General features: G+C 34.8%; 2 protein-coding genes across 2 annotated transcripts; both read left to right on the top strand.

The window, feature by feature from the left end:
- Positions 1 to 3,347: 3,347 nt before the first annotated feature.
- On the top strand, positions 3,348 to 8,562 carry LOC113731031 (GDSL esterase/lipase At5g45920-like). Its single transcript, XM_027256067.2, has 5 exons — positions 3,348 to 3,631; positions 3,768 to 4,016; positions 7,387 to 7,454; positions 7,621 to 7,785; positions 8,263 to 8,562. The coding sequence occupies exons 1-5, from the start codon at positions 3,533 to 3,535 to the stop codon at positions 8,420 to 8,422; spliced, it is 741 nt and encodes a 246-aa protein (XP_027111868.1). The 5' UTR covers positions 3,348 to 3,532; the 3' UTR covers positions 8,423 to 8,562.
- A 3,035-nt stretch (positions 8,563 to 11,597) lies between these two features.
- LOC113731030 (GDSL esterase/lipase At5g45920-like) lies at positions 11,598 to 16,423 on the top strand. Its single transcript, XM_027256066.2, has 5 exons — positions 11,598 to 11,747; positions 11,851 to 12,093; positions 15,226 to 15,293; positions 15,455 to 15,619; positions 16,147 to 16,423. Exons 1-5 carry the CDS (start codon positions 11,649 to 11,651, stop codon positions 16,304 to 16,306), a joined length of 735 nt encoding a protein of 244 aa, XP_027111867.1. The 5' UTR covers positions 11,598 to 11,648; the 3' UTR covers positions 16,307 to 16,423.
- Positions 16,424 to 17,873: the final 1,450 nt, after the last annotated feature.

Raw genomic sequence — 17,873 nt, 5'->3', positions numbered from 1 at the left:
GTATCAATACTTCTAGCAATATTTTTTTCTCTTGCAAAAAGTCATCTCCATTTTTGTTTCGCCACGAAGTCTTAATGAATTTGATTGCAAAGAATGTGCATTCCGTAGTTATAGTAGACACAGGAAGATTAAACGAAAGAATAGTTTACTGATTTTCTTTGCTTTGGTAAACCTTTGCAATTTCCACCTGAGCGACTAATACTGAAACCATAAGAATTTCATAAATCTAAGTACCTATTACATCAAAAAAATTCTAAAAATCTTGAAGGGGCACCTGTAATTTCGCGGGTTTTTGAGAAGGTATTGCATGTTACATACGCTCTGCAGTCTACATGACAGTGAAGAAAGATTTTTCCTACTCCCTTATGCCCTTTCAATTTTTTGTTACTACCAAATTAATTGCCGAGCTAGTTAATAGAAACCGTAACCAAATAAGAATGCACACAATTGAAGCATAATCATAACAATTATACTTTTGAATTAATAAAAACTTTTGGTATATGTCCACTTGTGTAAAAAAAAAAATGGAGATTTATTTCGAAAATCATGCATCAAGCATCTAAATCCTCTGCGACCCTCCTCGCACTCACCTCTTCGATGCTTCGGTTCAGATCACATACACTTTTCCTACCCATAATATGAGAAAAATTAATCCATACTTATTACTTATTAGGTTTATATATTAACGAATTTTTCGACACACATTCGTAAAAACTTCTGTAGACTTGATCGTGAAAAAGAATGACTGTATCGCTCATATAATAATATCGTGATTTTTCACATTATCATATGACCTCCTTAAGATATTAAAATATCTTCATAATTATGAAAAGTGAAAGATGAATGGAAAGTACTAACAATTATGTCAATTGAACCAAAAGCACTCTAGAAATATGTGTGATGTAATCATAATATTCAGTTAATCCCTCTATAATTTTCATAAATATTCAATAGACCTTGTGTGATTTTTACATTTTTGCACATAATCTTCTTATAATTTTCTTTAAAGTGGTCAAACTATTATTCGATTTAGTGCTTAAATAAGTGTATTACTGGTATTTTAATTAACGGTTTTATGGAGAATATTTTCAATCTACTTTATTTGGAATTAGAAGAGGGTTGTGTAAACATTTTAAAATAGTAAGAAAATCATGTGGTAATCTGTAAAGTTGGAATCAGGCTTACCTAAAGAAAAGAAAGAAAAGATAAGTTGGAACCAGGGTCAATCGATGCACCTTTACATTGGTTCGACCAACACGTGCATTCATGAACTGAAGGAAAGAATCAATTCATAGCTTCCATGCAGTAAATAGTGAAACACGGCCAACGCCGTTGTAACCTCCAACAAAACTCTTGGGATTCCATCCTTACTCATTATTATCATTGAAAATGACATAAAAATTCATAATTTAAAATTTTTAACAATTTCAATACCAAATTACCCCGAGGCACAGTAAATGATCATTTTACATTATTTTGTGGAGACCTTTCACTACAAATGGTTAAAGCTTAAAATATAAAAGATGAAAAACTATAGCATTGGTTAAATTTATAAAGCTCTACCTAAAGAAAAAAGAACAAATCCAAAACGATAGACAATTTCAAACCATAGCACTTTGTTCAAGAACAACTAAAACGATTAATACCCGCACGGTATTTATAGAATCATAACCATTGAAATTTTCTCCATTATTAATTATACAACAAGTTTAGACTGATGTAAGAGCAACGAAATGGAAAAAAATTGAAGTGACAAAATAGGAATAGTTACGGGTAATGCATAAAGAGCAATTTTTGTCTCCTAGAATATTTTAAAGGTTTTGTGTGATTTCATTAGCCACAAAAAAAAAAAAAAAGAATGGAGTGTTTGGAGGGTTTTTTTGAAGTTCCAATATCATTGGCCTGAAACATAAGACAGTAAAAGACAAGTTAATGAACAAGTTTTGAATAAATTTTTTGAAGAAAACTAAAAAACTTAGATATACTTTGCGATCTAAATATTCCATAACTGTTTTTACTTTCACACTAACTGTTATTTGAGATAATTAGAATTGTTCAATGCTAAGCCATTGCGCCACCTACTGATATTGTTGAAAGATAAGACGAAGACCTCCACCATACAATAGATCGAGCACAGTGATCGAAATGAGAAATAATTGGATTAGTATGTGCCAAAAAATCAACATTTGATACAAAGAGTTTAATAGCCAACCCAACAATAGAAGACGTCCTTTCAAAGTCAAATTAAAGTTAGTGATATATATATTCAATAAAGTTAGTGATGTAACATGAGATTTTTTCGATGTTATCAAAGAAAGTATAAATCAAGACTCTAATCTGGATCAGACGATACAAACTAAAAGTCAAATTGAATATATGTGACACCATTTGACTGATTAATTCAATTTTATTTATTAATGGTCATTTTTCATACCAGAAAAACTATAGGATGTTGAGCACATGTGACACCATCGGATGGTTTATCAATGTGAAGTGAGCTGGTAGCGTCTGGTGATGGAATTCAGGTTAATTCAATTTCAATTAATTGCCCGTAGTTTTATACCAAAAAAATAAAATAAATTAGGCACTTAAGACGAAGTAGCCTTTTTTTATCAAAAAAAGGAAAAAAAAATGCCTTGTTCATACTTCATAAATAGTTGGTCGAACTTTTCACGCTACTTGTACTCCCACACCAACCTATCTAGGGGGTCCAATTGGATCAAGGGAAACCAACGGGGATGAACTATCATCGAAACATATTCCTATATTAACCTATCAAAGAGAGGGCCCAACAAATAGGGTCCAGGAGAATCAACGAAACTGAACTACTATCGGAACCCTAAATTGAACTATTATCGGAACCCTACTTCTACATTAACCTATTTAAGGGAGGATCCAACTAGCGGAAATTAAAATACCATCCAACCAAATGGGTGTTTTATATACCTGTTTGAATTTGGAGAAATCATATATTAGTGGTAGATGATAGAAGATAAAGATTGAACCCCTGATCTCCCGCCCTACAACAAAGACACTTAAAAGTCTTTGTAGCTGCGAAGAGTCGAACCACGCTTGCCCGTGATTTAAACAGATGAGGGGTTCTGATTCTCCTGAAGGTTCATGATCAAGATTTGACAAAAAAAAAAAAAAAAGATCCAAATTATATCTTGTACATCGTTTTTCACACTATGTATGGGATCTACAAAATTTTATTCTATAGTTACATATTGTTAAAAATAAATTACACCGTATACATACAAAATCACTTCTTGTGTATTTTATACAAAACTGGCCGAATGATTTTCTTGACAACCGTTTGGGCCGTGTCCGATTTAAACACGCCAAAACTCTCTGCCTCTCTCCGCAGTACGCGTGTGCGTGTAAAATATACACTGTTTTGGTAGCAGTTAGCCCAACGAAGCAGCTTTCTGCCTTCTACGCTTTAATTCTCAAGCATCCCCTTCCTGTCACCTGTTACACCATTAATTCCCATTACTTCTCAAGCATTTACAACCTTCAATCTCAAAAAAACATGAGACCAAAGATATATCTTTTTGGTGACTCCATCACTGAATACTCTTTTGCTGAAGGTGGATGGGGTGCTGCTCTTACCAATCATTTTTCTCGCAGGGTTAGCTTCGTTTTTCTTGTACACATATGTAATATCCTTACATAATTGATTATCTTCACCAAAATCAATAACAAAATGAGGTGCTAATGCTAAACTGCTTATACTCTACCACTTGAATGTTGTATACGCACAACAGGTTGATGTGGTGTTGAGAGGGTTTAGTGGGTACAATACGAGGTGGGCTTTGAAGGTGATAGACAAGGCGTTTCCTCCGGCATCGGCGGCTGGCAGTGGCGGCGACGAAGCAGAGGCAGAGGCACCATTGGCTGTGACGGTGTTCTTTGGTGCAAATGATGCTTGTCTTCCTGATCAATATGGTGCCTACCAACACGTGCCTGTTGATGAGTATAAGCAGAATCTTCGCTCCATCTTTTCCTTTTTCAAGGTATTTCCCCAACACGACCGCCCTCACTCCCCCCCCCCCCCCCCCCCAACCCAAAAACAAATCGGGAGCCAGTACACGTGCACCTAGCTGGACCATATCTCTCTCCAAACTCATACACGCACACGCACACATGCAGATGAGAGAGAATCATATCATGATTCCTTGATACTGTGGGGATTTGTAGCTATTCTTCAAAAGTCAGTCTTGATTTTGTCTGATGATCTTTGCTGAAGATTAGTTGGGGGATGGTACTGTGGTTTGGACTTAAATTTGCTGTGCTATGATGCATCTGGCACATGTTCATTTTCCTTTTCTTGATGAAGAAAGCTGCGAAGGAAAAATAATACTCCATAGAAAGACTAGGGTAGGTACAATTACAGGTTGGTCCGGCTGTATACAATTGATGTGTTTGTTATAGCATTAGATATGCAATAAGAGAGTATTGTTGTTGTTCAACAAGAATTGGAATACACCAACAATATTCAACGTGCTTTGTTGGTATGTTGATAAACAAATTCCTATAGCAAATACACCAACTACACACAGTCATGATACCATTAGTCCAAAAGAATACCTATCTAGTTATCTTGTCTCTTGTGTTAGTATGTATTCTAAGCTGGAAAAATATGAATTTCGTATGAAAAAGATGACCATATTGTATTAATGTTCATTAAGGTATAATGAAAAATGTTTTATATCAATATCTAGAAGCAATTTGAAATTTTTTTAAGTACCAGTTCGTAAAGGACAGATAAAACTTCACAAAAATTGTTTGTAGAGTTTTTCTTTGTCAATTCTCGTCATGTTTTTATCCTCTCCGTAGGAACAGAGTTTCTTTTATATAGATCTTTCTAATCCCAGTAAAGGAGACTAGGTACCCTTCGATCTACTTACTTTCCAAATTTCAGTTTCATTTTTTGTCCATTTACTTCCACTGAAGAACTAAAACTTATTAGCATGAAAGTTTAACAGTTTATTCTTTCTAGGTAGCTGGATTGTTTTAATTATCTTTTACAATAGTTAAAAAAAAGCCTGCATTGACAACCTGACATGGCAATTTAAAATGCTCCAAATTAAGCAATTTGCATCCAACCACATAAAATGTTCTCATGAAATAATAATCAACCAAGAATAATCTTCGTTCTTAGATTAAGTAGATAAAAGCTTTGTTCCTGTGTTTTAGGCCAATTCTTTCTACGTACTCCGCTTGCAATCAGAAACTATGAGGCTGACACTATGTGGGAGGAAAATGAACTTTATGCACTGACTAACTTTTTGTGTTGGCTCCACCAACTTAGGAAATCAAACAATACTTAGTATCATGTCAAGTTGTCTTAAGAGATTTTTTTTTTCTTTGAACTGAATAATTTGAACCTTCGGAACCAAAAAGAATCTCAATCAACTCCAATTGAACCATAGCCCAGGTTTTGTTTTACTTTCCTAGTCTTTTGCATAGCATGTGTAGTTTCCAGAACGGACTCTTGATTACCATGCCTTAAAATATCTTCTTCTTCTTTCCAAATATCTTGGTTTCCATATTTTAAAATATCTTAATTACATATGTATCAGAAGTGGACCAGTTATCTTTATCTTAATATCTTGGTTTATATTATATTCCTGGTGTCCACCAATAACAATAAGTATTCAGGCTTTGAACGATTATGGAAAGTATCTGTATGGTTCTTTTGCATATAACAATATTCTCCTTCCTCATTGCAGGCTTTCAGTATATGCTTCTATTCTAAGTATATTCAGCAACTAGACTCATATTTGTTTAAACATAAAATATCAACTCTTTGAATGATGAGCTTTCATTGAAGTGGGGATATTACGTGAGTAGTTGTCAAGAAGTGAATCAGGAAGCGTGAAGCCACAACGTGCTGTTATTGGACTGGTGGGTCTAGGAAGATCTTTTAAAGAAAGAGCTGGTGCCAAAAAAGTATAAATGCATAAGGCCCAGGGGTCACTATTGGTGTTTGCCACTGGAATGATTTTACTACTAAATTGTATTTAAATAATGCAGTGCATGGAGTGCCCTGTCATTTTCGTTAGCCTTTACTTTACTCCGGCATTGAGAGGCAATGCCTTAGTCGCATTTTGCATCACAAACACTGATCACCTGCTCTCTCTCCAGTCAGGAGTATGTTAATTGCAATTGTTTGTTAGATCAATCATTCTATCTTTTTAATGTTGGTAGATGGATCTATCAATTATTCTGAATTGTGGGCCAATGCCTTTTAGTTTAGGCCCTTGATCTTGTCTTAGGAGTCCTAATAGAAGTCCTAAGTATGCGAGGTTTCACATACTATAGGTTTATTAGATGTCTTCAATGTTGGCCAATAATGCAAGATTTTTTTAATGGCATTGAGTAAGGTTACTTTTGTTTCCTTTGACCAGTCCATCCTCTTAATAATATCATTACCCTTGGTGCTTCTAGTTGATTTGCTAGACTTGACATGATAGCAAATCAAAGAACACAGTTGTATCTATCTTCTTCTACCATTGTCATGATGTGCACGAGAACTTTGGCGAATTAAGAATCAATGGGCATGATAGGCAGAAAAAATTTTCAAGCGACAATATTCTTTACCTTTTATTTTTGACCTTGGCAAGAATGGAGTGTCTCTAGAATCATGAATCCCGAAAGTTATCACTCCTTTTAGGCAAGTGTCCTCTACTTTTTGGAAGTCTTCAGTTGAGTCAAGTCTAACGTGAAAAGTAAAGCCCAGCTTCCAAATGGAGCAACTTCGGCTCGAGAACAGATAGTTGAATTGGTCTGTTGTCTCTTGTGTCGTTTCCAAGTGGATAATGCTTGTCTATTAAACACCAAGATGTAAAGGATCTTCAGAAAGCTAACGATACAGTTGAAGAGAAATTAAATGGTAGCCCAAGTAATTTGTGTAATCATCTCAAGCCAAATATAAGCGTGCTATTATTCGTTCTGCTATCTTGGTGATGAAGTTTGAACTTAAGTCAAGGTTGACTGAACTTTTCAAAAATAGGGTTATTGATCTTTAGTAAAGCTACTGAACACTTTTGCACTCTTTCTCCCTTGCATTAGCAATTTCTATACTGTCTTATTCCCAAATACGGAGGGAAACCTGTCTAATAGCTTGGAAATGTTGCAGGAGAACGTTACACCTCAAAAGTTTTTGGTTGCCGTCTCTATTTTATGTGATTTTTCAGATAAATTGTGTTCTTTCTTGTGTGATTTACAAAAACTCTCTATATGAAAAGCTATGCAAAAACTTTTGGAAGGCATTTTTCCAGGAAAATACGGAAAATATGGCTCTATGTTTTTGCATTAATATGTTTTTTTTCTTGTATCTTGAGGCTCTTATTAGTCACTTCCCTGAATATGTTGATTCAGAGACGATGGCCTAAGACTCATGTTGTGCTGATCACACCTCCACCCATTGATGAAGCTGCACGCCTATTGTGAGCATCTATCTTGAGCTCTATTGTGTTGTTTATTTGTGTACACGAATGTTCATTCATCTTTTTTGAATTTATTTTCTTATACTATATCCTTGAATGTTGTTTGACATAACAAATAGATAGAATTGGAAAAGCTCGAAATTCTTTAAGTTCGTTAAAAATGCAGGAACCCATATGGTGAGATCAAGCTGGGCTTGCCCGAGAGGACAAATGAAGCGGCTGGCAGTTATGCCATAGCTTGTCTTTCTGTTGCATCCGAATGTCAAACACCAGCTATAGATCTTTGGACCAAAATGCAGCAAATTCCTGGCTGGCAAACTGCTTTCCTATGGTATTCTTTCATTTCATTTCCAAGTGTCATGAACAATTTCATCTTGAGTCATGCTTCAGCATCCTTGAAGGTGTAAAAGAATTCTATATTTCCATCTTGCGGATAAATCATACTTGTGGATTTACTTTCCAAATACTAATGCAATCACAACAGCAGGAAAAGGCAGGTAAACTACTAGCTTTAATTTGCATTCGTCCCGTTCGATCGAAGATATCCCTGATTTTCCTCTTGATGGTAGTTTGGGATTTTTCTCTTGTAGATAGTCGTTCATCCAAATCCTCTATTCTGAAAAGCCAGGATGCTTCCCTGAAACTTTTGTTACATTTTCTTGTATGCTGATACAAACTTCTTTGCAATACTATGAAATTAGTGTTCTTTTTTATATTATCCAACCTCTGTATTAGACTAAATATGACAGGTGATTCGGCAGTAATTGTCACAATAACCGTTTTTTTTCCCCTTAAACTTTGATTTCAGTGATGGTTTACACCTTACTGAGCGGGGCAACAGGATTGTTTTTGAAGAAGTCGTTGCAAAGTTCGAGGAACAAGGCTTGAGGCTGGAAACTCTGCCAGCTGACTTTCCACTCTTTACAGACATTGATCCAAATGATCCCCTTCAAGCTTTTGAAACTTGAATTTAGCAGAACCTTCTGCCCCTGTGCGTTTTATTTCATCATGCTACTTATAGAGTATGAGGTCTAAAGCAACAAACATATACATATCTTCATAAATATTATACTCTTTATCATGATCATGAGGAAGTTCAACTAGCAAATTGTTCGTAACTATTTTGGTTCTTTTGATAATCTTAACAATTGCCTTCGAAAGTGGTCCTCAAATTCTTGGTTTTACACTAATTCGATCGATATATTTGGATCCATAATTTTCTTGCTCCAATAAATGGTTTTATCCGGGAGATGCCTAGATCTATTATAAAAGTCCATGTGAATTGGATTTACTATGGTTTCTTTCATTAATGCCTCATGAAGCCTAATGTGGCAGCTGCAGTTCTAAAAAAAAAAAAAAAAAATTAATACTCATCGATTGAAGTACTCGTAATTTTCTTTTTTTTTTTATCCCTCAATAAAGTAATTACAGCAGAACATATTGTGATATTAAAATATCATTAAAGTGCTTCGGTTAAAAAAAAATCTAATCGGTGCCTTTCGAGCACTCTCACAAGAGAAAATCTTAGAAGAGATGAAACTCTTATTCAATTACCGTAGGAGAGTATTTATTTCTACAAAAGAAACTAAAAAACTAGAGAGAGGAATCCCCCCCCCCCCCCCCCCCATAGGAGAGGGCGATCGAAGACCAAATCTTTTGTCTGGTCTCTTTCTCATGTGAGAGTTGAAGGAGATTTTGATTGAAGTAATTCTAGAGACAAGGAGAAGAAAATAGTTCTAGAGAGAGTGAAATTATTTTCGAGAGAGAAGTTATATTGGATTAGTAGATATATTCATTAGTACACATATATCATATCCCTTATACAAATTTATACGCTTAACAAATGTTACCTTTCTTTATATTTATCCATTCTTTGCTTTTTAATTTTAATTTTCCAAAAAATTAACACCTATACTTATACTAGTGAGTAGGCTGGTGATATTGCCAGAGCCATAATCTTTCTACCAGATTAAGTTTTATTCAAACACCAACATTACCTTTGACTAGTCAACTCCATATATTCTCAATGATTTTGTTGGATTCATTGTCCACTAATTACTTCTTTTTCTCTAATTAATTAACTAGTTTGCCTTCTCCTTTTTTTTTCTTTAATTTATTTATCAATTATTTTCGCAACTCACTGATTTGGTTTTGAGTTTTTTAACATAATATTTTCTTATATTGTAATTTTTTTTGCTTTAAAATGCTCTTTTTTATATTTTCAAAGTTATATTTAAAAATTATTTTTGCAATGACAACATAATTTAACTCAAACAACTAACAATCCATATGAAAATAATCTGAAAAAATGTAGACACACTTTTCCTTCAATATTTATGGGATGTAGAACATAATGCAATTTAAAATTACTTTAATCTAGTTATTAATAAATACGGACACATGTTGAAGTTAAGTTTCATATAATAATTGAACAACTCCAAATTTACTCCTATGCAAGCAACAAACCACAAGACTTGCTCATGATCTATAATTGAACCCAAATTCATAGTAATACAAAAGCTAAAAAAAAACTCTATATAGAATCTATAATTTGTTAGTATGGGATTGAATTGAAAAAAAAAAGGAAAATAAAACAAAAAATGTACAATAGTGCTATAATTGCAACAAAAATTACTCAAAAGATGAGAACCTGAATCTCACTATAATTGCAACAAAATTGCATCCCAAATTTAATCAAAATTTATGATCATTCCAAAAACCTGTAAGGCAAAGATTATTTGATAGAAAATATAATGGAATAAAACCAAAAAAGAAAAGAAAAAAAGAGAGAAAACTTATTGATAGTGATGGACAAATAGCAAGAGTGATGCGGAGAAAAATATGATACAAAAGGTCTTGAACCACACTTTGCAAAGGTTTCAAGAAAATGAAAAGAAATTATATAATAGGAAAGATGTAAAGAGATTTGAAGGTGGGAATGGGAGGGGAAATGAGAGAAAAAATCTTGTTGCTGCATTAATGTGAAAAAAGAAGCAAAAGAGAAATCAGTAGACAATGGGCTCCAACAAAATCAATGGAAATACATGAGGTTGATTGATTGAGAATAATATTAGTATTTGAATAAAAATTGTTCTAGCATGAAAATCATAGCTCCGACAGTGTCACCAGCCCCCTAATGAGTAGTGACACCCATTAATTACTCACCAACATCCATTCCGTAAAACTGTAAAAGACGACAGAGTAATTAAAACGTGGACGCCTTGTGCATTGCGGATGGAACCACAATTGACCACGATCACACTGGAACTGTCTCCGTCTCTCATCCTTGCGTGTGTGTTAAATATCAACGCTTTAGTAGCAGCCAGCCCAGCGCAACAGCTCTCTCTATATGAGCAGTGTTTAAAAAATCGGATCGGACAGGCCCGTTTGGCTCCGATCCGATTCATGCTTTGGATTGATTATACTAAAAAATTGGATTGAACTATTCAAATCATGCAAACCGTACGAACCGGATTGAACTGGCAACTTTTTTGTTTTTATCTATTAAATTGAAAATTTTTTTTAAAAGAACTAATCATTTTTTGAAAATGTTTTTCTTAACCCTAAAAACTAATCATTAAATGCGACATTCACTCACTTTCTTCTCATTTTTTGCCTCTTATCAAGTTTGTATTTGTATTTTCTCTTTTCTTGACTTCCTCCAAACTCAAAACTTTTTTTTTTAAGTTGCAATTTCTAAATATCAAAAAATTGAATTAGAATTCAAATTCACAATGTCTAATTCTCATAGATGTGAGTTTTGTATAATTTCAAAATATTGTGGCATTTTTTAGTTGAATTTAACAATATTTTTTTGGTAAATTCAATTAAGATTGAGATGAAAATTATTTGTTTCAACTTATAATTTAAAAAATTTATTTGTGAAAATCCATCTTCTTTGAAAGTATTATATTTTTCATCATATAAAATCTTAAATTAATCCAATGCATGTCTTATTTTGTACATATATATTTATATAAATTATTTTTTAAAAAATTTATTAAATCAGGGTTGAATCGGTCCGACCGATTGAATCTCGATCCGAACACCTCACCGGTTCAATTAATGGTCCGAGTTTTAAAACATTGTATATGAGCAAACGAAGAGTTAGTTTGTGTTTGTTACACCATTAATTCCCATTAGTTCAAATTTCTCCAGCATACTTCTCAGGCTGTTACAAAGATTCTGACAGAAATGAGACCAAAGATTTATCTTTTTGGTGACTCGATCACTGAATCCTCTTTTGCTGGAGGAGGATGGGGTGCTTCTCTTACCAACCATTTTTCTCGAAGGGTAAGTTTCTATTTAAACATATACAATGTACTTACAAATACAATTAACAAATTGAGGTGCTAGACTGCTAATGCTACTAGTACACTACTTGAATGATATACAGGTAGACATGGTTGTAAGAGGGTTTGGTGGGTACAATACAAGGTGGGCTTTGAAGGTGATAGACAAGGTGTTTCCTCCGGCACCGGCGGCTGACAGTGGCGTCGGGGAAGCAGAGGCACCCTTGGCTGTAACGGTGTTCTTTGGTGCAAATGATGCTTCCCTTCCTGATCGACATGCTGCCTTCCAACACGTACCTGTTGATGAGTATAAGCAGAATCTTTGCTCCATCGTTTCCTTTTTGAAGGTACTGCCTAGCTGGACTGTATCTCTTTCTCCCACACACACACACACACACACACACATGCAGATGAGGGATTGTATCATATCATGATTCTTGATAATATTGTATGGGGATTTGAAGCTATTCTTTTAAAGAGAATGTTACCGCTTCTCTCTCTCTCTCTCTCCAGTCTCCACATGGTGTTACTGTCCATTTTTAAGCTGGAAAAAGAGCAAGTTTTGTTTGAAAAGGATTACCCTGGTGACATAATGTTCATTGAGGTATAGTGCAAAAAAAAAAAAGTTATAAATTGGTTTGGAGGAGTTGAAAATGCTGAAGTGTATGTCAATATCTAGAAACAATATGTATTTGTCAGTATACATTCCCATAGAACTTGTCAAAAATCGTTTTTAGAGTTCTGCACAGTTTGGTTAGCATAAATTCGTGCCTCTTTGTGTATGAAGGAGAACTCAAACTCTGACACATTTTCTCTGTCAATTTTCATGACGCTTTTCTCTTCTCCATAGGAATAGAGTTTCCTTTCTGAAGAGCTTTCTAACGTTAGAAGAGGAGACTGGGAACCCTTCCGTTTTCTCACTTTTGAATTCATTTTTTGTCCATTTACTTCCATTGAAGAACTAAAACTTTTTAGAATGAAAGTACAACCGGATTGTTTTAATTATCTTTTATAATAGCAAAAGGAATTTAACAACTGAATAAGTATCGGTTGATCCTGCATTCACATCCTAATATGGGAGAAGCCAAAATGCTCTACACATTAAGCATTTTGCATCCAACCAGATAAGTCTTTCCCTAGCAGATAGTAACTACTAAAGGATGAACTTCATGACCACATTAAGTGCGTTAAAGCTTTGTTCCTCTGTTTTAGGTCAATAGTTACCACTCCATCTTGCAATCAGAAACTATGAGGCTTACGAGGTACGATCTTTTTTTGGGGGATGAGGGAGAGGGGAGAAGTAAACTATACATACATACATATATATATATATATATATATATATATATATATATATGCACTGAATTATCTTTGTTGTTGACTCCACCTACTTAGGAAATCACATGTACTTAGTATCATGTCAAGTTGTCTTAAGAGATTGTTTTTCTTTCAACTTAATAATTAGAACCTTCGGGTGAAAAAGAATCTTAATTGACTCCCACCAAACCATAGCTTAGATTTCGTTGTACACTTCTACTTTCCTAGTCTCTTGCCTTTTCTTTTGCATAGCATGTGTAATCTTCCAGAACTGACTCTTGATTACATACCATGCCTTAAAATATCTTATGACCTGTTATCTTTATCACATGAGCAAATGTTTATATATATATATTATATATGACTGATGTCCACCAATAACACTAAACATTCAAGCTCCGAACTATTATGGTAAGTGTCTGTGTGGTTTCTTTTGGATATGTCGACAATATCCTTTATGGCAGGCTTTCATTATATGCTTATTTTCTCAGTTTACTCAGCAACCAGACTGATATTTGCTAGAATATCATTCTGGTTGCTGAATAATGAGCTTGGATTGAAGTGGGGATATTATGTGAGTGGTTATCAAGAAGTGAATCAGGAAGCGTGAAGCCGCAAATTGGTCATATTGGACTGGTGGGTCTAGGAGCATCCTTAAAAGAAAGAGCATGTGCCAGAGAAAGCATGCATGCATCAGGCCCAGTTGTCACTATTGGCCTTTGCCACTCGACTGATTTTACTGTTTTAAAGTTAAATAATGCAGTGCATTGAGTGCCCTGTCATTTTCATTAGATTGAAGGGCCTCAGTTGCATCACATCACAAACACCGATCATCTGCTATCTCAAACTAGGAGCATGTCAATTGTAGTTGTTTGTTAGATCAATAATTCGTGTGTTTTATTGTTGGTATATGGGTCTACCAATTATTGCAAATTGTGGGCCATTTCTTTTTAGGTGAGGCCTTTGATCTTGTTGTATGAGTATTAATTAATGTCCTGAGAGTGTGAGGTTTTCACATCCAAGAGGTTTATTAGAGGTCTTTGTTGGACAATAATTAATGCAAGATTTTTTTAATGGCATCATTGTAAGGTTACTTTTGTTTCCTTTGACAAGTCCTTCCTCTTAATAATATCGTTAGTCGTCACTCATGGTGCTTCTAATGGATTTGCTAGAATTGACATGATAGCACATCAAAGAATAGAGCTGCATCTAGCTTCTTCTACTACTCTTGTCATGATGCGCATGGAAACTTTGACAAATTGAGAAACAAAACCGGCATTGATGGCATTATGAATTTTTTAGTGACAAGATTGTTTTTGGCCTTGGCATGAACCAAGTGTCTCTAGAATCATGAATTTAAAATAGACGAGTGACTGTACTGTACTTTCTGGAACTCTTCGGTTGAGTCTGACTTCAAATTGGAGCATCTTCGGCCTACAAACAGATTAGTTGAATTGGTCTGCTATCTCTTGTGTCCTTAAATCCAATGATAATTTTTGCCATGGTATACATCAAAACCTGGAAGGATCTTTAGAAAGCTAACAATATGGTTGGATCAAAATTAATTAGTAGCCTCTCAAACCAAAAATATGTGAGCTATGCTTTATTCAGCTCAGGTGCGTAATGAAATTTGAATTGAACATTAAGTCGAGGTTAAATGTGGTTTTCAAAAATAGTTAGGGTCATTGGGTCTTTAGTCAAGCTACTGAACTTGAGGCATCCTTTATTTCAATAAGCTTGACGTTGGTTGCATGAATCAAGAAAATTTTTGCAGTCTTTGTCCCTTGCATTAGCAACTTTCTATATCATCTTATTCCGAATTTGCAGGAAAGCCTATCTAATAGCCTAGCAAATGTTGCAGGGCAATGTTACAAGTCAAAGTTTTTTGGTGCTTGCTCATACTTTAGGCCATTTTTGCAGCTAAATTTTATTTTATTTTTTTGTTCTTATTGATTTACTATATTTGCTTTATGAAAAGCTTATGAAGAATATTCGGGAGGCACATTCCACTAAAATATTGAAAAGATTACTCTATACAAACACATACAGAGATACATATATATACACATATGTGTGTGTATATGTATGTATGTATGTACGTATGTATGTATGTATGCATCTCAAGGTTCTTAGTAGTTCCTTATCTGAATTTGTTGATTCAGAGACGATGGCCTCGGACTCATGTTCTGCTAATCACACCTCCGCCTATCCATGAAGCAGCACGACTCTTGTGAGGATCTATCTTGAGATTTATTGTGCTGTCTATTTGAATACACATATCTTCATTCGTCTTTTTCCAGTCCATTTTCTTGTAGTACTACTTCAGTTGTTGTTTGACATTTCAATTAGATAGCATTGGAAAAGTTGAAATTCTGTAATTTCGTAATGCAGGTATCCATATGGTGAGAACAAGCTGGGCTTGCCGGAGAGGACAAATGAAGCAGCTGGTAGTTATGCCAAAGCTTGTCTTTCTATTGCAGCCGAATTTGAAGCACCTGCTATAGATCTCTGGACCAAAATGCAGCAATTTCCTGGCTGGCAAACTGCTTTGCTCTGGTATTCTTTCATTATATTTCCAAGTTTATGAACTATTTCACCAGTAGTCATGCTCCAGCATCACTATATGTGTAAAAGAATTTTAGTTACCATCTGGTGGCAGAGTCATAGTTAGCTATCTAATTTCCAACTACTCATGCAACCATAATAGCATGTAAAGGCAGGTAGACTGCTGATTTTAGTTTGCATTCATCCTTTTTGATTGAAGATATCGGGGATTTTTCTCTCTTCTTGGTATTTGTTTCCTGCGTCGTTTAAATTCTGTATTCTGAATGTATCCAGACTATATCATTGTTGATAATTTGAATAACATGATGACTTAGTTGTTAGGCCGACCCTTTCAATGGTCTTTAATCTATGCTATCCTGATTTATGTCAGATTTTTGTATGCTGATATAGACCTCTTTTCAATATATGAAGTTATATGATCCAACACCTGTATTCATGATGGCTTTATGGTTTTAGACTAAATATGACTGGTAATTCGGTATTGATATTCGTGATGATTGCTGCAATTTTTATTTTAGGGATGGCTTACACCTTACTGAGCGGGGCAATAGGATTGTTTTTGAAGAAGTCGTTGAAAAGCTCAAGGGAGAAGGCCTGAGTCTGGAAACTCTACTGGCTGATCTTCCTCTCATAACCGACATTGATCCAAATGATCCTCTTAAAGCTTTTGAAATTTGAATTAAACAGAGCCTTCTGCTTCTATGCCTTTGTTTCCTCATGCCAGATCTAGAGTATGATGTCTAAGCAACAAATGTATAAATATTATAATAATCATGAGGATGTTCAAGTAGCAAACTGTTGGTACTTTTTTGGGGTTCTTAGGTAATCTTCAAAATTGCCTTTTGAAAGTGGTCCTCAAATTCTTGGTTTTATGCAGTTTGGATGCTCAACGTTTTTACTACAATAGGTGGTATACATGATCCAGGAAACGCGTATGACTATCATAAAACGCTACTCTAGAGACTAGAATACTGTTGTTTCTGCAAGAAAATGACTCAGCTTGATTAAAAAATCACTTGGGGTTTGAGAAATGTTCAAATTGCACCGACCAAGTCGATAGCAGACTGTAACTTTTTATATCAAACACTTTTTCTCGACCGTGTTTGCTGGATCCAAGAAATGTTTTGCTTTGTAAGCCTCAGGTTTCATTGATCTTTTGCTTTATTTTTTGAATCGAAATGGCGTTGGAATCCAAGAAACGGAACCTTTCTCGATTAATATATCATCAATCAGTCCAGTCAACTGTCCGTACGCGCACTGAAAACCCTGCTAGTGGTATGTGTATATTCATGTTTGTAGCACTATCAAAAAGAAGACTTGTGTCTTTCCGATGATTTGACATATATAGTCCATTACGTCCGAATGCATGGACAAATATGATACTAGTACCCTTTTTTTTTTTGGGCTAGTGATAAGCTCAAATTAGAAGTGCTATTCCGGATCATTGAGCAAGCTTTGATGCAGGGGATAGGATCTGAGGCAGTTTATTAGTTGATGGTTATTCCACTTTACACCTCTTAAAAAGTTTTTGGGTTTTTTGCATTCCGGATAACAACTGCTTTCAAGACTTTAAGCAGTCCAGATCATCTAGGTCTGCGCAGCTTCGCACTCGTGTAATTACCATGGAAACCAATTTGGACCCTTATCTCATCAATTTTTGACTAGTTGAGGGCATTTTAATCCGGATTAGTTGAAAATTGCGAACTTTTTGCAAAGGATATTAAAATGGGAATTTTTAATGCATGTCAAATATTAGGGGACTAAATTAGTATTTTTGGAAATGGATCAGATTAATTAGTAATAAAGACATGTAAAGGGGCTAACCCACATTATTGGACGTACACTTGAATGAATGTTGTTTATCTCTTTCTACTGCACGTCACAATTCTCAAGTTTCATTTTGGAGAGTTACTTACTGCACTTTAAAATTTTCAGAAATCCCTATTTGGCTTGATAATGAGCATTCATGTCAATGACTTTGACAACAAACTCACATTTTGGACCAAAACTCCATCTGGAATGTGCATGGGAATTTATCACTTCAACAGTTTGAGGTAATTGTACCACATAACTATGCAATCAAAATGACTCAAAAGGACTGTATTGAACCAAGCTTTCACTGAAATCTAAACGACTCAACGTCAAAGAAATGGATATCAAATTGAATTACATGCAATCAACGCAGGGACACTTATGCATACCGACATTTTTATCAACAAATAAATCAAGACATTGGACTTGCTTG

This window comes from Coffea arabica, chromosome 2e (assembly GCF_036785885.1).
Source record: "Coffea arabica cultivar ET-39 chromosome 2e, Coffea Arabica ET-39 HiFi, whole genome shotgun sequence".
NCBI lineage: Eukaryota > Viridiplantae > Streptophyta > Magnoliopsida > Gentianales > Rubiaceae > Coffea > Coffea arabica.
The sequence above is the reverse complement of the archived record's forward strand: the minus strand, read 5'-3'. Positions and strand labels throughout refer to the sequence as shown.